The 20,307-nt window shown below is 45.9% G+C and overlaps 1 protein-coding gene across 3 annotated transcripts in view; it reads right to left on the bottom strand.

The window, feature by feature from the left end:
• Window positions 1–6,872, bottom strand: part of RAD18 (RAD18 E3 ubiquitin protein ligase) — a 124,664-nt gene extending 117,792 nt beyond the window's left edge. For all 3 annotated transcript variants that reach the window (XR_009543108.1, XM_060163871.1, XM_060163870.1), the window contains exons 1-2: window positions 6,744–6,872; window positions 2,644–2,725 (exon numbers count right to left, since the gene is read on the bottom strand). Coding sequence is in view for 2 of the 3 variants with exons in the window: in XM_060163871.1 (XP_060019854.1) it covers window positions 2,644–2,725; window positions 6,744–6,794 (133 nt within the window). In the remaining variant the exon portion in view is untranslated. The remainder of the gene's footprint in view (window positions 1–2,643; window positions 2,726–6,743) is intronic.
• Window positions 6,873–20,307: the final 13,435 nt, after the last annotated feature.

Raw genomic sequence — 20,307 nt, 5'->3', positions numbered from 1 at the left:
CCAGGGAAGTCCCTAGGGAGTAGCATTTTTCAAGCTCTATGCTGATAAACTCAACAGCTTAGATTAAAGGGACAAATTTATTGAAAGGAATTCAAGGTTGTTTTAACATTTAAAAACAAATCAGTGTAATTAATCATATTCTAAAATAAAGGAATTAAATCATATGAGCATCTCTATACATGCAAAAAAAACAAACTTGACAAAATTCAGTAACCATTCATGATTTAAAAAAAAAACTCTCAGCTAATTCAGAGCATAGACGAATTGCCTCAACCTGATAAATTTATAAAAATGTATTAAGAATACGATAAAACTTACAGCTAACATTATGCCTGAAAGACTGAAAGCTTTCCCCATTAAACTGGGAATAAAGAAAGGATATTCACCTACACCACTTCTTTTTAACATTCTACTAGAGGTACTTAGCCTGTCTAACAACTAGAAATATGAGGCATGCAGATTAAGGAAGGAAGAAGTAAAACTGTTTTTATTCACAGATGACATGACTGTGTATATAAAAATTCCTAAGGAATCAACAAAAAAGATGCTGGAATTAAAAAGTTTGTTTTTAAAAATCCCTCTCTCTTTACCCCCTACACCCAAAGGTACTTTAGGTTACAGCCACAGGCTGCATATCCCCTGTTTGCAAACCTTGCAAGCAATAAAGCTGTCCTTTTGCTTTAAGATAATCCTGACTATTTTCTGGGATTTATTTCTAATTTAGGACAACATTTTTACATTGAAGACAACACTGTTAAGATGTCATAGGGACTTCGCTAGTGGTACAGTGGTAAAGAATCTGCCTTACAATGCAGGGGAAGCAAGTTCAATCCCTGGTCAGAGAACGAAGATCCCACATGCCGCAGGGTAACTAAGCCCGAGTGCCACAACTACTGAGTTTGCGCGCCTCAACTAGAGCCTGAGTGCCACACACTACAGAGCCCATGCGTCCTGGAACCTGCACCCCACAACTACAGAGCCCGTGCGCCACAACTAGAGAGAGAAAACCCGCACACCACAACTAGAGAGAAGCCCACATGCTGCAACGAAAGATCCCGCATGCCTCAACAAAGATCCCACATGCTGCAACTAAAACCCGACGCAGCCAAAAATAAATAAAAAATAAATAAATCTCAAAAAAAAAAAGTCATATATCCTCAGATGGATCTCTAGATTTAGTGCAATCCCAAGGAACATCCCAGCAGGCTTTTCTTGGTAGAAACTGACAACCTGATTCTAAAATTTATATTGAAATGCATATAAAATGCAAAGATCCTAAAAGAACCAAAACAATCTTGATAAAGAAAAACAACGTTGGCGTAGTTACAATACTTGACTTGAAGACTTACTAGAAGGCTACCGTAATTAAGACAGTGTAGTATTGGCACAAGGATAGACATAAAAATCAATGAAATAGAAGAGAATCCAGAAACAGACCCACATATAATTCCCTGGGGCCATACTGACTGATAATGGGGAGAACTCTGTCAAGTGATAGAAATGTTTAATATCTTAATTGTAGTCATTACCTGGTATAAACATTTGTTGAAACTCGTTGACACTTGTACATTTTACTGCGCACTTAAAATGGATGCCTTTTACTACATATAAATCATACCTAAATAAAGGTGATTTTAACACATATTTAGAAACAATCCCCAAAACTTATCTTGGTTCCTAATATGAATCTAGCCTAGAAGGAAACTAAGATTTATTAAGGCCCTATAACGTGCCAGACACTGGACTCTGTACATTTAATTCTCACAACCATCTCCTAAGGCAGAAACTAGTCACCAGGGTTTCACATCTGAAAAAATGTTGAGCGTTTGCAATCTCACCCACCTAATAAGTGGAGAGCTAAGAGTCAAGCCTAAGTTTATCTCTAATACCCATGTTGCTACCACCACCATCCTCTTATTATGTCTTCCCTATGGAAACTTTTTCACCAAAGCTACCACTATCCACTAAAACCATTTTTTAAGCCTAACTTTTTTTTTTAACTTTCCAAGGCAAATCAACTCGAAAATAGAGAATAAGAACGATCATAAGCCTAGATAATCCATAAACTGATGGCTAAATCCAGAACAATAAGTGCACCCCATGCACTAAATGTCAAACCACAGTATAAAAACTATGTACATACTAGACTCACGAAGAGAAGTACAAGCACATTTCAATATATGAGTCTTCCCACCATCACACAGCAAGTTAAGTGATAAAACTGTCTGCAATACTCTTCAGTTGTAGAATTCTCCCAGTGGAATTTTTTAACTTTAAAATTCTATGCCAAGGACTACTTGGTTGAACCACCTATCTCCTATCCTGCTAAAAATGAAAAATCTGAAATTTAACATCTAAAAGTGCCGGGCAAATAACAATAAATAGTGATCAAAATCTTTATTCCTGTGAATGTTACAAAAGGCATAAAAGTATCCAAGAGGGAGGTGGTAGAAAATATAGGAGCCTTGTAAAAAATACTTAATATTTAAGAGGGAGGTCATGGAAAAGACCATGCTAAAACCTCAAGATAGAGGAGCTAAAGGTGAGAAATAAATAACAAATGTGTACTTATCTTTGGTGTTAAAATAATACATTACATAAAAAACCACATTTTTGTAACTCAGAGAAACAATACATACTTACAGTTATGTGAACACTGAGGAATCATCATTGCAATGTTGAAATATTCAAAGCAAATTCCACAGCGCAGCAAATCATCTATTGTCTGAAATGCATAAATACATACACACCTATCAGAAAGCCACCAAGACTGGAACATCTGCCACAGAACTCCTTCTCCATTCCCTAAAAAAATAATTTAATAATACTTCTTCGTCAAATATTCAAACTCAAAAGCTAAGTCCACATAAACTGCAGGGGAGAGAAAACCTCCCCCATATGACTTATTCAAATCTTAGGTTATAGAGAACACTTCAGAAAGATAAAGCTGACACTGTACAGAATCCCACTCCATATTGCCAGCCCGACACAAAAGGGCTACTCTATTTCTCTTCTACTTGCCATGTATTTCCAGTTCCTCCTCCAAGCCTCCTCCTCTTCAGACCCCATTCCCTGGCCCACTGTCACTGCGGGGGTGAAAAGTACCAGCAGCCATTCACCACACAGGGTAAGAACCAGATCAGAGAATATTAAAGAGAAACACTAGAAATTATCCAGTTAAAACCCTTACTTCACAAATGAGTAAACTTGTATCCAGAGCAGGCTCACAGCACATGAGTCAAGCCAGGACAAAACTTCCTGTCTACCGGCCGTCAATCCAGTGCTTTCTGCTCGGTACTGTACAGTACTACAGGGTGGAGCCAGATGAGGAAGCCCTGGAAAGAGCTGGCGCCAGTGACAGCAGAAGGAGGGGAAGAGGCAGGCAATCTGCAAAGTCAGATAGATGTGCGTCCATCTGGAATGAAACCCAAACACGAAAGGATCTCTCTCGCAACCTAAAATCTTCTAAATCATTTAAAATGTTATTTCTTTTCTTTTTATAAATTTATTTATTTATTTATTATTTTTGGCTGCGTTGGGTCTTCGTTGCTGCACGCAGGCTTTCTCTAGTTGTGGCGAGCGGGGCCTACTCTTCGTTGCAGTGCGCGGGCTTCTCATTGCGGTGGCCTCTCCTGTTGCGGAGCACAGGCTCTAGGCGCGCAGGCTTCAGTAGTTGTGGCACGCAGTCTTCAGTAGCTGTGGCGTGCGGGCTCTAGAGCGCAAGCTCAGTACTTACGGCGCACGGGCCTAGTTGCTCTGCAGCATGTGGGATCTTCCCCGACCAGGGCTCAAACCCATGTCCCCTGCATTGGCAGGCAGACTCTTAACCACTGCGCCACCAGGGAAGCCCTAAAATGTTATTTCATTCAAAAGAATACTGAGCAGATATTTAAGAGGAAAAAGAGAGAGAGAGAGAGAGAGAGAGCGCGCGTGCTCTCTTATGTACTGGTATGGAAAGACTGCCAAGAAAAGTGAAAAAAGGAAGTAAGGTACAGGCAGTACACACTGTCTGTGACCTTTTGTTAAAAAGGGAGGAGGGAATAAGAATATAAATCTGAATGCAAATCTGAACACAAGAACGTAACAAATAATAGTCAAAGGGGTCAGGAAACTGGACAGATGAGGGACAAGTGTGGAGGAAGACTTTTACTTTTTATTTCGCGTACTTTTTGAACCATGAGTGTATGACCTAAATTTTAAAAATGCAAACAAACAAAAAGACTAATGTCTCTAATAGTTCACATATGAAATATTGTTGCCATTAAAGGAAACATGCTTTCAAACAATAATTAATGCATGGAAAAATGTTCATGTTTTAATGCAAACAAAAAAAAATCAGAGAACAAACCTACAACAATAATACATAACAACAGAACTAGGTAGTTTAATCTCCTTAACAATCTTAGGAGGTCTATAGCATCTATATGCCAATTTTTTAGATGAAGCCTATAGAGCTTATAAGGCGTTGGATCAAATCCGAGAGGTTGACTCCAAGGTGATCCCAAATTTTAAATGCATATACACATTGTGGGTACGTGTGTGCATGATCACACATGAGAAAAACTGAAGAACAATAAGAGGAAATGTTAAACAGTGGTTCTCTCTAGATGGTAGGATGCCAGGTAACTTTCATTTCCTCCTTTATCTTACTGTGAATTTTAATTTTTTTCTACTATATACACATTCTACATTTATAATCTGTCAAAAACAAATGTTTGTTACAGTAAAACCAGAGAAATAAACATTCAAATGCCCAAATCTTCCATTACTTTGGATGGTAAGCTACCACTGACACAAAAAGCTAGAGGATTGTGTTGAAAAATCAATCAAGAGCAGAGGCAGGACCAGAAGCCAAAGCCCTGACACCTGGTCTATTTGCTTTCTTCTCTATCACCGTCCTCTCCTGGAGGAGTGGTTCTGACAGATGTGCTGAGCAGGATCTGTGGAAGTGATACCGCATCCGATGAGCTATAACATTCTTGCATGCACAGATGTTCAGTCCAGTGGATGCCCTGGGATTTCCTCAACTTAGAGAAAGTGGAAGGGGGAAGCTTTCCCTTCCCTTATCCAATTCATAAACTTCATGACAACCACTAAAAAGCAGGGGGAGAAATACTTAACACATGTTAAGCATTAATAATAATAATAAAGATATATTGATTTAATGCTTACTACCTTCTAGATACCTTCAATCAATTAGCAAATAATTTTTGAGCACCCACCACGTGCCAGGCATTGTGTTAGGCACAGTGAATAAGCCAGACAGGATCCCTATCCACACACATCAACTCATTTAACCAACCTTATAAACTATTTCTGTCTGCAGTTTATAGTTGAGGCAACCCAGGCTCAGAGAGGTTAAGTAACTGAATCAAGGTCACACTGTTAAACAGAAGGCAGAGACTAAATTTAAGCCAGAACCATTGGAACTCAAATCTATGCTCTTCTCCACTGCACACTGGAGCCAAAGCCACCACAACTGCAAAACCACGGCTTTCCCAGATCCTTCCACAATGTCAGCTCTTCAACATGGGGAGATCTTCAGTCACCAAGCCCTGTAGATGACACTGATGATGGCAGGTAAAACAAGGCCTTATACTTACTTTAACCTCCCCCAAGTCCCTTCACTTAATTCTCAAAGTCACCTTATGAGTCAGTGGGGCAGATACCATAATCCGTAGTTTACAAAACTGAGCAACAGAAGAACATGATTTTGCTCAGTCACAAACGGAAATAATCACAGAACAAGGAGAAAAACCAAGCAACTGATTTTAGCTAGTACAGAATGGTGTGTTTGCTCTTGACCAAACATAGTAGGAATCCAGGACTCACCACTACCGTCCATGGAAACAGGAATGCATTGCCAAAAACAAAGTAGCCACAAAAATCAATGTTATTTGAGTGAAAGACTTCAATAAAATGAAAGGCTAGGGCTTCCCTGGTGGTGCAGTGGTTGAGAGTCCGCCTGCCGATGCAGGGGACGCGGGTTCGTGCCCCGGTCCGGGAGGATCCCACGTGCCGCGGAGCGGCTGGGCCCGTGAGCCATGGCTGCTGAGCCTGCGCGTCCGGAGCCTGTGCTCCGCAACGGGAGAGGCCACAACAGTGAGAGTCCCGCGTGCCCAAAAAAATAAAGGCTAGTGCTAAACGTGAGTCCTGATTTCTTTGTTTAAAAGAGAGGATGCACAACTATCAAGAGTTAGGACGCGTTAGGGAGGAATTAGGGCAAAGTAGCACTAGGCTTCTTGAGGGTAATTAGAAGAAATGAATGAGAATGTAAAGGAGACTGCCCGCTTTGCTAGGTGATTAAATAAATGTTTTCTGATGCAAGCTCCACTCCAAACCGTGTCCGGTGTCACTGTGGGAGATTCTTCACTAAAGTACTGGGAGAGTTTACATAATGCTTGGCACGCAGTAAGCTCTAAGAAAGGATTAGGTATCACTGTCGTTTCCACCGTTTAGAGTAAGTGTTTCTTTCCACATCATTGTGATTGTTGTGACTGAACGGCAGAATACCCCGTCCCATACGACAGCCAACCTAGGCTCACCATAAGGGACCAAGGCCTGTCCCCGGTACTTCCCAGGAGAGGAAGAAACTGAGGCCCAGATCCACGCGGTGGCAAACGGCAACGCAGAGCCGGGAATCCTGGCCCAATTCGGCGCCGGCGCCTCGTCCTTTCTCCTCCTCAAGGCGGGGCTGGCCTCCCGCGGACGTCGTACGCCCCCGACCTCCCCGAAGCACTCACCTTCATGACTGCCAGGCCCGGAGGCCACCGGGGCTCTACTAGGGAGTCCATGGCCTCCCCTAAAGAAGGTGGAGGGTCCGCGACCCACTGGTCTCCAGCGCTCCACTGCCACTCGAAATTCCCCGCGCTACAGAGCTACGTCAGCAGTCGGCGACGCGCCCGACGCGGGTGCGGAGCATGCTGGGAGTTGTAGGACGTGGCCGAAGCGCAACCGAAGGTGCTCTCTTTGCGCACGCGCCAGGCTTCCGCTACGCCTCCTTGCGCAGATGTGTGGTTAAAAAACCCACTTGCGGGTTTTGTACTGTACCATTAATAAGTGAATACCTGTTGAATGTTAGGAAGAGACAGCCTAAAGTCAAACCAAATCCAGGCCTTGCCAAACCTTTCAAGGTCTGGGCTCCTGCCTCTTCCTTCCGGTCGCCCTCCCTGATTGCTATAATGAGCTGTCTCTGCTCATTATAGCCGGGGTTTTCACATCCATTATTTCATCTCACCCCATCACAATACTGAGAGGTAAATATCATTATTCGTTTACACAAGAGAAAGCTTTGGCTCAAAAAAGTGAATAGAGTTTCTCTGAGTCACGCAATTTCTTTGACCAGACTACACATAGGGCCTCTGGCCTTAAAATAGGAGCTCTTTTATCAAATAGGATGGTTAATTTAATGTAATCATCTTAACTTTGGCGTGTAGCCTTCCAGATATTTCCTGTGCAGATACATAGATACAGGGTTTTTTGCCCACAAATGTTGATACATTAAATGCATACCTCTGTCAACTTGAGGTTTTCTGTGGGTTTATTTACATACATCCTGAGACCTCTCCATGCTAATACATATAGATTTACTTCGTTCCTTTTAATAGCTACATAGTCCATAATACAGATATACCACAATTTACTTATGTACACCCATACTGAGGACCATTTAGGTTGTTTCCAGTTTTTCATTATTGCAAACAGTTGCAAGGAACACACTATCTATATAAATCTTGGCACACTTGAGCCAGAATATTTGGGGGATGATTTCCTGTAAATGGAAGTGCTAGGTGAATTTGTGTGTTCTTTAAACACTGTGATAGCTAGCACTATGTGATTTTCCAAAAGGGCTGTACCGATACATTTATACTCTCACCAAGTGAGTACGAGTGCCCGTTACCCAGATGTGAAGCGTTGACCATCGCACCACTCAGTCTGTCTGCTCAACTCAGCACTCATCGATAGGCTGCCTGATGTGGGCCTCCTTCACATCATGTCTCGTGGGCAGCAAGTCAGCATACAGCAAGTCAGTTACTCAGGGAAGACCCCTGCAGCTTGCCACTGCTTCCCGCTGTGGTCCATGTATTCATTCCTTCATAATTTTTTTTTTAAGTGCTTACCATTGGCCAGTCAGAGCGTCCCTGTGAAGTAGGCAGAAGTGAGGCTGCTATTGCCATTTTACAGATGAAGACAAGGAGGCTCAGAGAGGTTAAGGCTTCACTCCTTTGGGCTCTCTTCATAAGGAACTCTGGCCCCTGAGTCAGAGATATATTAAATTGATTTTTCCCAGCCTGTGCCCAAAGACTCATTGGGCAATAATGATATTAACAGCATTTGGACAAAGGACTTTAATATCCATCACAACAATAGCTGACATTTATTAGGCACTTTGTATGCAAAGCACTGTTCTAGATGTGTTTACGTATGTTGACTTGTTTCAGACTCACTCCAACCAAATGAGGAAAGAGAAATAAATAGATAACTGGCATAGTGCGTTCTGCTAGTAAGTGGAAGAGGAAGGATTTGACTTGGGCAGTCTGGCTTTCGTCCATATTAAGCACTACAGAATATTCTTATAAGGACCCCATCATGAGAATTATTCCCATTTTATAGATGTAGGAACTGAGTCTCAGAGAGGCAAAAGGACTCATTCAAGATCACACAGCTTGTCAGTGGCAAAGTCCGACGTTGAATCTAGATCTTTTAACCCCAAACCAGAAGGGATCACCCATTGACATTTTATGGAGAAATAACTGAGTAGACAAGGCCACAGGGCAGAGGTCTAAGGATCCCAGGATGCTAGACCTAGTGGGGCTCCAACAGGAAGATGGGGAGTGGCAGGTTAGGGGAGGCAGTGGGTTTCTATCAGCCAATTAGAAAGGGGCATGTAAATGCACTCCAGGCTACGCTGGATGTATTGGATCCAGGCTGTGCTGGATGCATTGCCTACTCCTGGATGCAAAGAGATGGGGTAGGCTTGGGAAGACGAAGGAAATGAGACCAAGACCAGATCCCAAGCCTGAGTGCACCAGTAATTGTTCTTTTATGGTACTAGTTGGCTACAAGGTTTAAGGTGGCAAAGCTCTGGGGAGGTGAGAAAAGGATACAGAGGAGATGAGAAAAGAGAAAAGGAATGGGGAAGGAAGGGGAGAGAGAGACAAGACAGGGAAAGAAATGCACGCTTCCTATTCAACTATGAAGACAGGTTTGGAAGCAGGCATCACTCGTTGGCCTTGGGGTCCAAACCCATCTCCCCGTCTCTGGAGAGCCTCCAGGGCAGCACCCAGTACCATTCATCTCTGACTTCCTGCCACCAGCTGCTTGGTGGGACTGAATGAATGAGCGAATCTCTGGAATAAGCCCACATACCCATAAATCTCCTCCCGGGCCAAGCAGTTCCCTTCCTGCCCTCTTCAATAGCACCCACTCAAGCCCACCTCTGGGCTGGGGAAGGAAAGTCCACACAAGGGCACAAGCAGGTTCTGAAAGCCACTTTGAGCTCAGGACAAAGCATCTGCCTTGCCCTCCCCACAGTATTTATCCACCCGCAGGAGCCAATCTCCTCTAACAAGCTGCTGGTTCCACAGACATTCTCCTTCTGTTAGATCAATAAAGAGATTGCACTTCCTTATTCGGGAGTAAAAACAAAACGTTCCATACAGAAAAAGCCAGTGCTCAGTAGAATCTCTTGTTGCACTAGCGCAAAGACAGGATCCGGGATAGGGTGGCCAGATAAAATACAGGATGTCCAGCAAATTTGAATTTCAGATCAAGAGCAAACAGTTTTTTAATATACGTATATCCTAAATATTGCACATGACATACTTAAACTAAAGATTTATTCACTGTGTATCTGAAATTCAAATTTAACTGAGCATCTTGTATTTTATTTGCCAAATCTGACAACCCTAATCAGGACAACATTCTCCCAGCTGAGTGTGGGGCCTGGTCTGGCTGTACCTTGAGGGGTCCCAGGCCCCCGAGTTCCTTGCCGGGGTTTCTCGTAATGACACTCCTCTTTGTCCTCCATTCTTCCTCCAGGACCCAGCCTCATTCTAGGCATGGGAGGGGAATATTGAAGGAGGCTTTATCCCTTCTTTCTTCCCTCTCTCCCTCCCTCTTTTCCTCCCTCAATTCTAACAAATGTTTATTGAGCCGGTACCCACCTCTTCCAGGTGCTGGAATTCAGAGGTGAACAAGAGTCGTGGTCCCTGCTCTCAGGAGCTGACACCTTGGCAGAGAATGGGGCCAGGACAGAAACAAGGGAGAATGTAAGAAAAGGAGTAGATAAGTGCATTTAATAAAATGGGAAGTGATGTGAAAACAAGAGAGGAGGGTGTGGTAGAGAGTGGGGAGACGCTATAAACTGGCTGATCTGGGAAGCTCTCTCTGAGAAGATGACATCTGTGCTAGGATACAACTGATAAGCTAGAGGCAGCCATGTAAAAAGAGTTGGGTTTGAGAAAAGAGTTTGGGTTTTAATCCATGTTAACTTGGACAAATTATTTAACCTCTCTGTGCCTCAGTTTTCTCATCTGTAAAATGGGGTGATAATAGTAGTATTTGTTTTATAGGGACGTTGTAAGAATTAAATAAGTTATTGTAATTTAAGTGCCTAGAGCAGCACCTGGCACCTAAAAAGCAAGTGTCGTGTGAGCGTCAGATGCCAGGGTTATTAAGTTTCTATAACCCCCACGGGGAGCTCTTGGAGGGTTTTAGGCAGGGAAGTGACATGATCTGATTTACATTTTCAAAAGATTTACATTTTTAAAAGATTTAGAATCATTCACACTTTCATCCACATTTCATTTCTAGCTGCTGGGTGATGAAAGGATTTTAGTGGGAAAAGCGCAGATGTACCCGTCAGGGGCTGTGACGGGGCTGGACCAGGTGGCAGCAGTTGGAGGAGGTGAAGGTGCTTTGGGCTCTGTGCTTACTGGGGACTCTATCCCTATGACCAGGCCACCCTCTAACTCCTCCTAGATGTAGACCCTGCCTTGTTCTCGCCAGCCACTCCCACCCTGGAGACCCAGCCCCAGGGCCGGCATGTGAACAAACCCTAAGAATCCTCCTGCATGTTGAGGGACAGGGGCCAAGTCATCATGGCGTCACCTGCCAGACATGTGGGTGAGGCCATCCCAGACCATCCAACCCCAGGCAAGCCACCTGCTTACCGCAAAGAGCAGCCCAGCCACCCCTGCCCATAAAACTGCTCAATATATCCACAGGATCGTGGTAAATAAAAAATGTCTATTGTCTTAAGCCACTAAGTTTGGGGGTGTGTTTGTTAGACAGCAATGGCTAACTGCTATAGTGAACAAAAACCAAAGTGACCCTCCCCGGGAGTCGTTTGCCTGCCTGGAGCCTGGTTTGGGAGACCCCAGGTACAGCCCCAGTCCTACTGGTCCCTCCTCTTTCCAGAGCCATCTCCTGCTCTCTTTGATCCCGTTACTTATCTGGACTCTGCTTCCAATCTGGTGCTGGATTTTACAGGTGCCAGAGCAAGACAATTCTTCTCTGCAACAATTCCTGTCCCCACAGGCTCCAAGCCACTCCTCCTATACGGAGGCAGCCCTCTACCTGGAACTAATTCAGGGGTGTGTGGCTGAGTCCTGCGCCAGAAAATCTCCACCATCTGTCATGATGTCTGGAAACACGCCCCCCCCCCCAATTCTTTGATTCTTAAAGACTGTTTAAATTCCCAGAGCCCCCTTGGGAGCGTTGAGTGCCCTCTGGGGGTGCTAAAGCAGGTTGCCCCTCTCATGTTATAGCACAAATACACCACATGGCAACTACTTCATCTCCCCGACTAGACCAGCTGTGCCCCAGCCCCAGCTGTGAGTGCAGGGGGCGCCCAACAAATGCTCCCTGGGTGGATCACCTGGCCCGGGGGCTCTGGGGCCCTGGGATACAGGGAGTGCCTGGGGCTAAGGGAGAAAAGCGGGGGACCACTGAAAGGAGGCAGGGTGGGAATCACGCAGGACAGAAGTCTCTTTGGTGACTAGGGGAACAAGATTTAGAGTCACACAGACTTCAGTTTGCATCTATGCTCTTCCGCTGACCCGGTGACCTTGGATGAATCACTGACCTTTCAGAGCCTCAGTTTCCTCTTTTCTAGGATAAGAGTAACAATGCCTATCTCAGAGGGTTGTTAGAATAACTTTGTTTTTTAAATCTTGGGAAGCACCTACCAAGATATCTGACACGTAGTGAGTGGCCAGTTATAGCAGTAGGAGTAATAGTTATAATTATTACTAATACCTGTTGTTAACCAGAGGTCAGAGAGGTTAACAGCACCAGCTCTGAAGTCAGACTGCCTGAGTTCAAATCTCAGCCCCACCACTTACTAGTGCACAGATTGGGGTCCCTAAATACTGTCCCCATGAAGAGAAATCAGGGCTCCTTGGAGACATGGCTGATTTTAGGTCTGGGGCAGAGTAGGTGGAAGAGGAGCCTGGAAAATCACACTGTGCCCAAATGAGGGAGTTGCCCAAAACTAATGGAGCCATCCTGAAGCTAACCCTGCAGACTTAAGCCACGGAAAGAATATGGATTGCAACGGATTGGAATGCAATGAATATTTGAAAATCCAGGAATTTATAATGAGTCTCAGCAGAAGAAAAGAAAGCCCTCATTTGCTACCATTGGAGGTTGAGATTGTATTGGCTTCTTACTCTGAAGGTTGATAGATAAGGAGGAAGAATTAAGCATTTATTCTTCTCCAGAATGAACTGTATTTTAGGGAAATACTAGCCCCTGTTGACGAGAATTTTAGCTGATAAATATAGAAGAAATGAAATTAGAAAGTCATTGTAAGACCATTGGGTGGGAGGTTCTTGAGGGACAGGATACTTAGGTTCCAAATGATCAGGCCATGGTGGGAGGCTGAGGGTGAACCCACCTGAACCCACTAACCCATCTCATCAATCCTGAAAGGGGGCAGCAAACAGCACACAGCCCCTGATGTGGCATGATGTGGAGTACTCACCCTCCAGCAAGCATTCCTGCCTGAAATGGTGAAACTGAACCTAATCAAACATTTAGATCCAGTTCCCAGGTTACGAGACTGAATCAGATAAACTCAGTTCTGCTGTGTAGGGAACGCTCCCTAATGCGTCTCTCTTCCCGTGAGTCTCCATCGCTAGCCACATGTGACACTTGGCACACTTCTGGTCCCCAAATGCATGGTGTTTCCCCACAACAAGCAATTCTCTGCGACCCAGCTGGCTGTCCTACAACTGAACTCGGTTCTGACACTGTCTACCCAGAGATGGTGTCAGACCCCGCAGGTCAAGGGCTCAGTCTCACAGGCCTGCCTCCCCGACCCCATTCAAATGCCAATCAGAAACTCATGTTATCGCCTGGCTTCTGAGCAACAGCTGTAGATCAGAGGTTCTAATGACCCCTCCTTGAGTTCGACTAATTTGCTAAAGTGGCTCACAGAACTCAGGGAAACACACTTACCAGTTCATTAAAGGCTATGACAAAGGACTCAGATGAACCGTCAGATGAAGAGACACACAGGGTGAGGTCTGGGAGCATGCAGGGCACAGGACCTTCTGTCCCGGTGGAGTTGGGGTGCATCACCAACTCCAACTTCCAGGGTGCGTTTGTCCCCCTGGAAGGTCTCTGAACCCCCTACTTTGGGAGTTTATGGAGGCTCCGTCAAGTAGGCATGATCAATTATGAACCTCATTTTCAGCCCCTCTCCCCTCTCTGGAGAAGGCTGGGGCGGGCTGAAAATTCCAAGCTTCTAATGATGGCTTGGCTTTTCTGGTGACCATACCCCATCCCGGAGTCATCCAGGAGACCACCAGAGTCCTCTCGTTAGAACAAAAAGGTGCCGCTAGTGAACTTATCACTTAGGAATTTACAAGGGCTTTAGGGGCGCTGTGCCAGGAACTGGGGCAGAGACCAGTGCACATATTTTCTATTACCTCACAAACATACATGGAGGGCAGCCACAGGGAACTGACAGCTCACGGAAGCAATCAAAGAAATCCAGACCATGGGGCATTCTACCAGAAAGCAAGCCAGAGTTCTTCCCAAGTCATGCCCAGAGGTTAGTTTTGTTTTAAAATAAAAAAGACTTGAGATGTAACCCCACTATGCCCTTGTTGGGCTCCTGATTTGAGCAAACCAAACTTTAAAAGACGTTTTGGGGAACAATCGTTAAAACTTGAATATGAATTAGGTATTAAATTATACTGAGAAATTATTGTTAATTTGATTAGTTGTAAACATGCAACTGTCATTAGGTAGAAAAATGTCATGTTTAGAGATGATGCTGATGTATCTCAGGGTAAAATATCATGATGGTGATCTATTTGAAATTTTAAAAATATAAAGCAAACTTGGAAAAATTTAAATAATTTTTAAATCTAAATGATAGACATAATAGGTTACACTATCCTCTGTATTCTCGAAGTTTGAAATTTTTCACAGTAAAAATTGGAGACCACAGATCCCACCTGCCATTTTACAAACAGCCACATGATGGCAGTAGAGTATCGGGCTGGACGTGAGCCCAAGCTTTGAGGAAGAAATGCAGAAGAGCAATCACCCCACGCATTCCTTATGCATTTTTTTAAAAATCTCATCCTTGCATTTAATCGACCTTTCACTAAAGTGCCTGTGTTGGGCCTATAGGGGACAAAGAGTCAAATTCAGCCCTACCCCTGCCCTCCTGCATCCACTTTGTCTAAGTAGCGTCTGTATATCTGGGGGCCAGGAAGGAGCTGTCACCAGGAGTCTTGGTGGGTCTGAGCAGTCACGGGTGTCTATATGTTTGCCATCAGTGGAATGGAGACCTAGGCCGGGCACGTTGAAAGCAAAGAAATTAATATGAGGGCAGGGATGGGGGGCAGGGGGGAAGCCAGCCACCTATGTTTTGAGTTGACCTCTTCCACAGGTATTCAAGTTTACCACTTATCAACTGTGTGATCTTCAGAAAGTTACTTTACTTCTCTGAACCTGATGGAGCTCAGTAATGGTTCATACATTATAGTCTCTCTGTTGGAAAAGAATGAGATAGTCCATGTAAGTTGCTTAGAACAGTGCCTGGCACACAGTAGATGCTCAATACAGATGTATTTATACACCTATATGTTCCCATTTGGGGTTCTGGGACAGAGGCAGGCGGTGAGCTAGCTGATTTACTCAAAGGCCCCAAGGCCCATTGGGGAAAACAACAAATCTGGCTTTGGGACTGGGGCACTGGAATTAGGGCTCTCCAGAAGGCAAGATCATCATTATAGCAGCTACATTTATTGAGGGTTTTCTCTGCGCCAGGCACTGTCCCAAGCATGTTCTATGTACTAACTCATCTACTTCTCATGACAAGCCTCTGAGGCAGGTACTATTACTATCCCTGCTTTAGAGGTGACAGAACTGAGGGGCAGAACTGTAGAGAATTTTCCTGAGCCTTCTCTGCTGGTAAGGAGGGGAGGCCAGGGTTCAAACCCAGGCAGTCTGGCCTTGCAGTCATTCACATCCACGAGGGTGGCTGTACTCCTCTTAGGCAATGGGTGCTGTGGGAAGACAAAGCACTTACCTAGAGATGGGGACAGGGGTCATAGGAGGGGACCAGAGCAGGTATGGAATCCTGGGCTTAAAGCCCCTGCACATCACCTTCCTCATGTGTCAAATAGGGATGCTAACAGAATTTACCCCTGTGGATGGTCTTAAGGTTTCAGTGAGGTGAAGTACGTGAAGTACTCAGCGCTGTGTTCTTGGAAGAACACCCAGCATGTGCTTGATGAATATTAGTTTTATTATTGTTAAGTTAACCTGGAGTCCAGGGATAAGTGCAAAGTTGGAGTATATCTGCATGAGCATTTTTCTAGCCTATCAGTTAGCTATTGCTGCGTAACTAACCACTCTACAACTCAGTGACCATTTAGTATTTATCATGGTCTACAGCACAAGGACAGCCCCCAGGATCTCCTTTGGGCAACTATTCATTCCTGAGAGAAGGTGTGGGTGGGGTTGACACCACCCTTGACACCAGGGGTTGTTTAGACCCTCTGGCTGCTTCAGGGATGACCTGCAGCGTAATTCTGACCGAGGTGAATCAAACTTAAGACTTTCCTTGTGTTGAAGCTGAGGAGGTGCAGGCAGGGGGAGCTTCCGCAGCCATCGGGCAATCGCAAGATATCGGAGAGCCCTGTGAGCATGAAGTTAACAGGCAGAGCTGAGTAGAGCCAGCCTGAGAAGAGGGGACTGCGGCCGGGAGACCACGCCACTCTCAGACCATCCGTGCTTGGAGTCCGTCCTAGCCTGGAGTTCCCAGCTATGTGAGCAAGTAAATTCTCTTTCCTTAAGGCTATGTGGGTTGGATAGCTCGTCCCTCGCAGAGTCCTAAACAGATATGCCCAGAAGTGGGCAGTCCAGCAATGGACTGCTTTGGGGCTGGCAAAGCCATCAGGCAGCTAAAATGTGTCCTTTCTTTGTGCTTCTGTGGGTCAGAGATGCTGTCCTTTGCATCGTTGCTTTAATGAGTCAAAGTTGATTTCAGGATTCTGGAGTGATCGTCTTGTGCAATTAGACTGCGAGCAACTTGAGGGTAGGAACTGGGTCTCGTCCGTCTCCCCAGCAGCCAGCTTGGGGCAAGGCTCACACCAAGGTGCTTACCACACACTTGTTGACTGACAGACTTCTTTTTCAGGGTTCTCAAGCAAGCACGGTTGCTTTGAGCCAGATAAGAGATTATGGAATGCACCCAAAATCTAGACCCTCAGCAGGCTGCACCGCATTGGAGCCTGGAATTAGCGAAAGGCCGCCACTGAGTGGTGAGTGGCTATGGGGGGACTGATGGATTCCCTGAGGCTGGCAGAAGACCTGGTTCTCTTCTGCAAAGGCCCCTGTGTGAAGGTCCACCAGAGGGCTCACTGGAAAGGAAAGGCCCGGTGTATTCCTTGACTACGGCCCGCAGGGAGCTACCTTCATCATGGGATCCTGCCGCCAATCCCACTGTGATGAACTTGCTTGAGGGCAGGCAAGACAATGAATGTGTAAACAGCACGGCTGCGGGGTCAGATGGGCTGAATTCAGATTCGGGCTCCTTCACTTCCTAGCCTGAGTTCGGACAAGTTGCTTAGCCTCTCAGAGCCTCCATTTCATCTTCTGCAGAATGGGGTTTAAGAAGGGTACTTACCTTCAATAGCTGTTTTGAGAATTTGACGAGAAATGCATACTTAATCTAGTGTCTGGGACAGAAATAAGTGATCAACAAACACTTCACACATGCACACACACACACACAATTCCAAGGGGCTGTATCACACGTGTGTAGACAACAGGTGCTAAAATGCTGCATATGCAGTCACACTGGCAATAGTATCCTGTGGCCTCCGCTGATTCGTCATAAGCTCAGGAAGGCCTCTCCTCAGATGATGGCTCCCCCTCCCCCTTGCCTTTGCTCTGACCGTCCTGGTTCTCGCTTTCCCAGCAGGCACCCCACACTTACCTCCTTCAGTTAGCTCTGCAGCGGACGCAGTCCTCTTTGGAAACTTGGCCTTCACAATGTTCGACCTGAGCTAAAGGACATCTCAGGGATGCTTCCCAGGGGAAGCACACTGACCGTGGACTGGAGGGTAGGAACACCCCCCTGGGGCCTCCCCATCCCCAGCGGGCAACCTCACCCTTCCAAAAAGCCACCGGAGCACGTTTGAGAAAAGTTAAGCTGTTTTATTTCACAGGATAGCTCCACGTCAAACCAGCAGGCACCATCAGAATACGCGACAGAGGATCCAGTCAGACACTCTACAGCACGGGCGCTGGGTTGTAAGGTAGAGAAATGATGTCCGGGAGAGGGCAACACTTATCGCCACACGGGGACAGGCAACCAGCAATCTCCTAGGGTGATTTCGGTTTGATTTTCCTGACAGTTTGGGGGGGAAGGAAACCAAAGGAAATGAAATAGACCAGCCACTCTGAAGCAATCAGAACCAAACCTATTGCCAAACCGAGTAAACAGTCACACTGCCGGGGACTAGAGCCTGAGCAGAAACTCTGGCCAGAAGCTACTTCCATTTGAGGGAAGCAAAACGCACTCTGGCTGCTCTGGTTCAAGGTTGTCGTTTGCCTGTCATTTGTCCTTTCACACAGAAAGGAGGTGTTGGCAAGGGGCAGTCCCAGAGGATGAGACGGCGGGACCCTGGCAGATCAACCTCAGAGAGGCAAGGAGGACGCAGACCTGGCAGCAAAGCCCCTGCCCTCAGCTCCCCCAGCAGCTTTAGGTATGTGCGGAATTCTCCACACGGCTGCTCAGAGGAGCGGGGACCCCAGAGAACCGGGGAAGTTGCCATGAAACATCACCATTAGCTCTGCACAGCAGAAAATCATCTTAGCAACACCTCGGCTCACCCGCTTCCTGCCTTTTCCTCCAGGTCTCCCTCCCTGAACCCAGCAGCCCCTAACCCCCATGGCTGTGAGCCAGCCGTCCTTCTTTCTAGGTTTCTCAGGAGGATGAGGCATTTGCTCTAGTATGAAAGGTTAGGGACAGAGAGACTGAGAGGAAGAACCATTCCATTAGGCCTCATGGTTTGCCGTCAGCTGTGTACGTGCGCTGAGCGCCAGGTAATGACCAGGCCCCAGGAAGTCCTCTGCATCCGTGCCTCCTGAATGAGAAAGAAATCCCCCTGACAAGGCACTCCGAGGGCCTCCAACAGGGAAGCAAGACCCACGCCAGGCCCTTCCCTGTGCTGGCCCCCTGGGGGTACCACCAGCCAGTTCTGGAGTGTTTGTTTATAAGGCAGATCGCTGAGCTGCTAGTTCCGCAGGCAGCCGAGGGATGACTCCACTTCCCTGCATCTCTTCCCACTTGGATTTCTTCATGGAATAGGAACCTTTCAACCCTCGGGAATCCGTTTCTCTCCTGCCCCTGGGCCCAGTGACCTCAGAGAAAAGACTCCCAAGTCTGATTCCCAAGCTGACAATTCCCTCCAGTTGTGCGCTCTGTCTGGGGTTCAAAAGGCGCTTCAAGGTGAGAAATCGTTAGCACTGAAAACAAGGAAAGGCAAGAATTTTTCACAGAATCCCACAGCTCAGAGCAGCTCTTTAAGAGGAAAGGGGACTAAAGGGAGAGAGTGAGAGAGGGGTAGGAAGCACGGCTCATTCTCCGTTTTATCCAAGAAAGGTCCTTAGTGGCCGGAGGCTGGGCCCCAGGCCCAGGAAACTAGACCAGGAATGAATTGTCTTTGGTCAGTTTTAAATGAACATCTTGCTGGTTCATTCCTAAAAGAGACTGAACACCAGTAACACATAAAGACAAAAGGCTTGACCTCAGGGTAAGTTGAAGGTTAAGAAACTGTTCTGTGAAGAAAAAAAAAAAAAAATTGCCCGTTATCAATGAACTGATCAGTACAGCTTTCGGTAATCGTGATGGACAAGCAGGTAAACACCACTTCCCCTTGTACAACTGGTTATACTGAGGACTACTAACTAGGTTACTACGTTTCCCCCCACGCTCACTGTACAGTTAGGTTTCTGGTACTTGTTTTTTACACTGATCTATCTACTAGGTGCAAAGATTTGGTGAGTGGCATTGGCTGTGATTTCATTGTAGCCTTTTTAAAAATTACAGTTTCACATTTTAACAGTTACTTTCCAGCATTTAAGCAAATACAGCAATATATAGTGGACTAACACAGGCAAGAGTCAGGACGAGAATGCCAATGCTCGTGACAGGGGGCGGGCCTGGATGCGCGTGGAGGGGGCCTGAGACATGCAGGGCGCCAGATGGGTGGGGCAGGGGGAAGTACTTTTCCACGTGGTTCTGCGTCAAGGCTCAGATTTGGAGCTGGATGAGTGAGGTGTGAGCTTCCCTAAATGTGAACTCACCAGCCATTTCCCAATGGAAGAATAGGTGCCTAAAGAAAACGGCAAAGGCTCTGCCCTCAGGTAATTCAGTGAAAGGCAGGCCTATTTTCAATAAGGAAAGAAGAAGTTAGTCATCTCAGAGGAAAATCCACATGATCTGACTGGTGTTATGTATTTCAGGCAACAGATCTGTCAACTCAGATTTTCACTTTTCGTCTGGTAGTCATGGCAGAGAATGTGGCATTTTGCACAGGAGGCCACTGCATTTAAGGTCTGCGAGTCTCTCTGGGGTGGACATGAGAAGTCTCTTATCCCACTGAACAGCACAGCCTCCTTGCAAATAAATGACTTTAGGAGCTGGACCCAGCCCCACTCTCAGCCATCTATTAAATCTTGGACAAGTCACAGCCATCCTAAGGCCTTGCTTCCTCTCCTAACCTGTGATATGGGGGTATGTTTATGTGCTAAAAAGACAGAGGGCTCCTA

This window comes from Lagenorhynchus albirostris, chromosome 10 (genome assembly GCF_949774975.1).
Source record: "Lagenorhynchus albirostris chromosome 10, mLagAlb1.1, whole genome shotgun sequence".
In the NCBI taxonomy this organism is placed as follows: domain Eukaryota; kingdom Metazoa; phylum Chordata; class Mammalia; order Artiodactyla; family Delphinidae; genus Lagenorhynchus; species Lagenorhynchus albirostris.
This window is presented reverse-complemented; position numbering and strand designations above follow the sequence as displayed.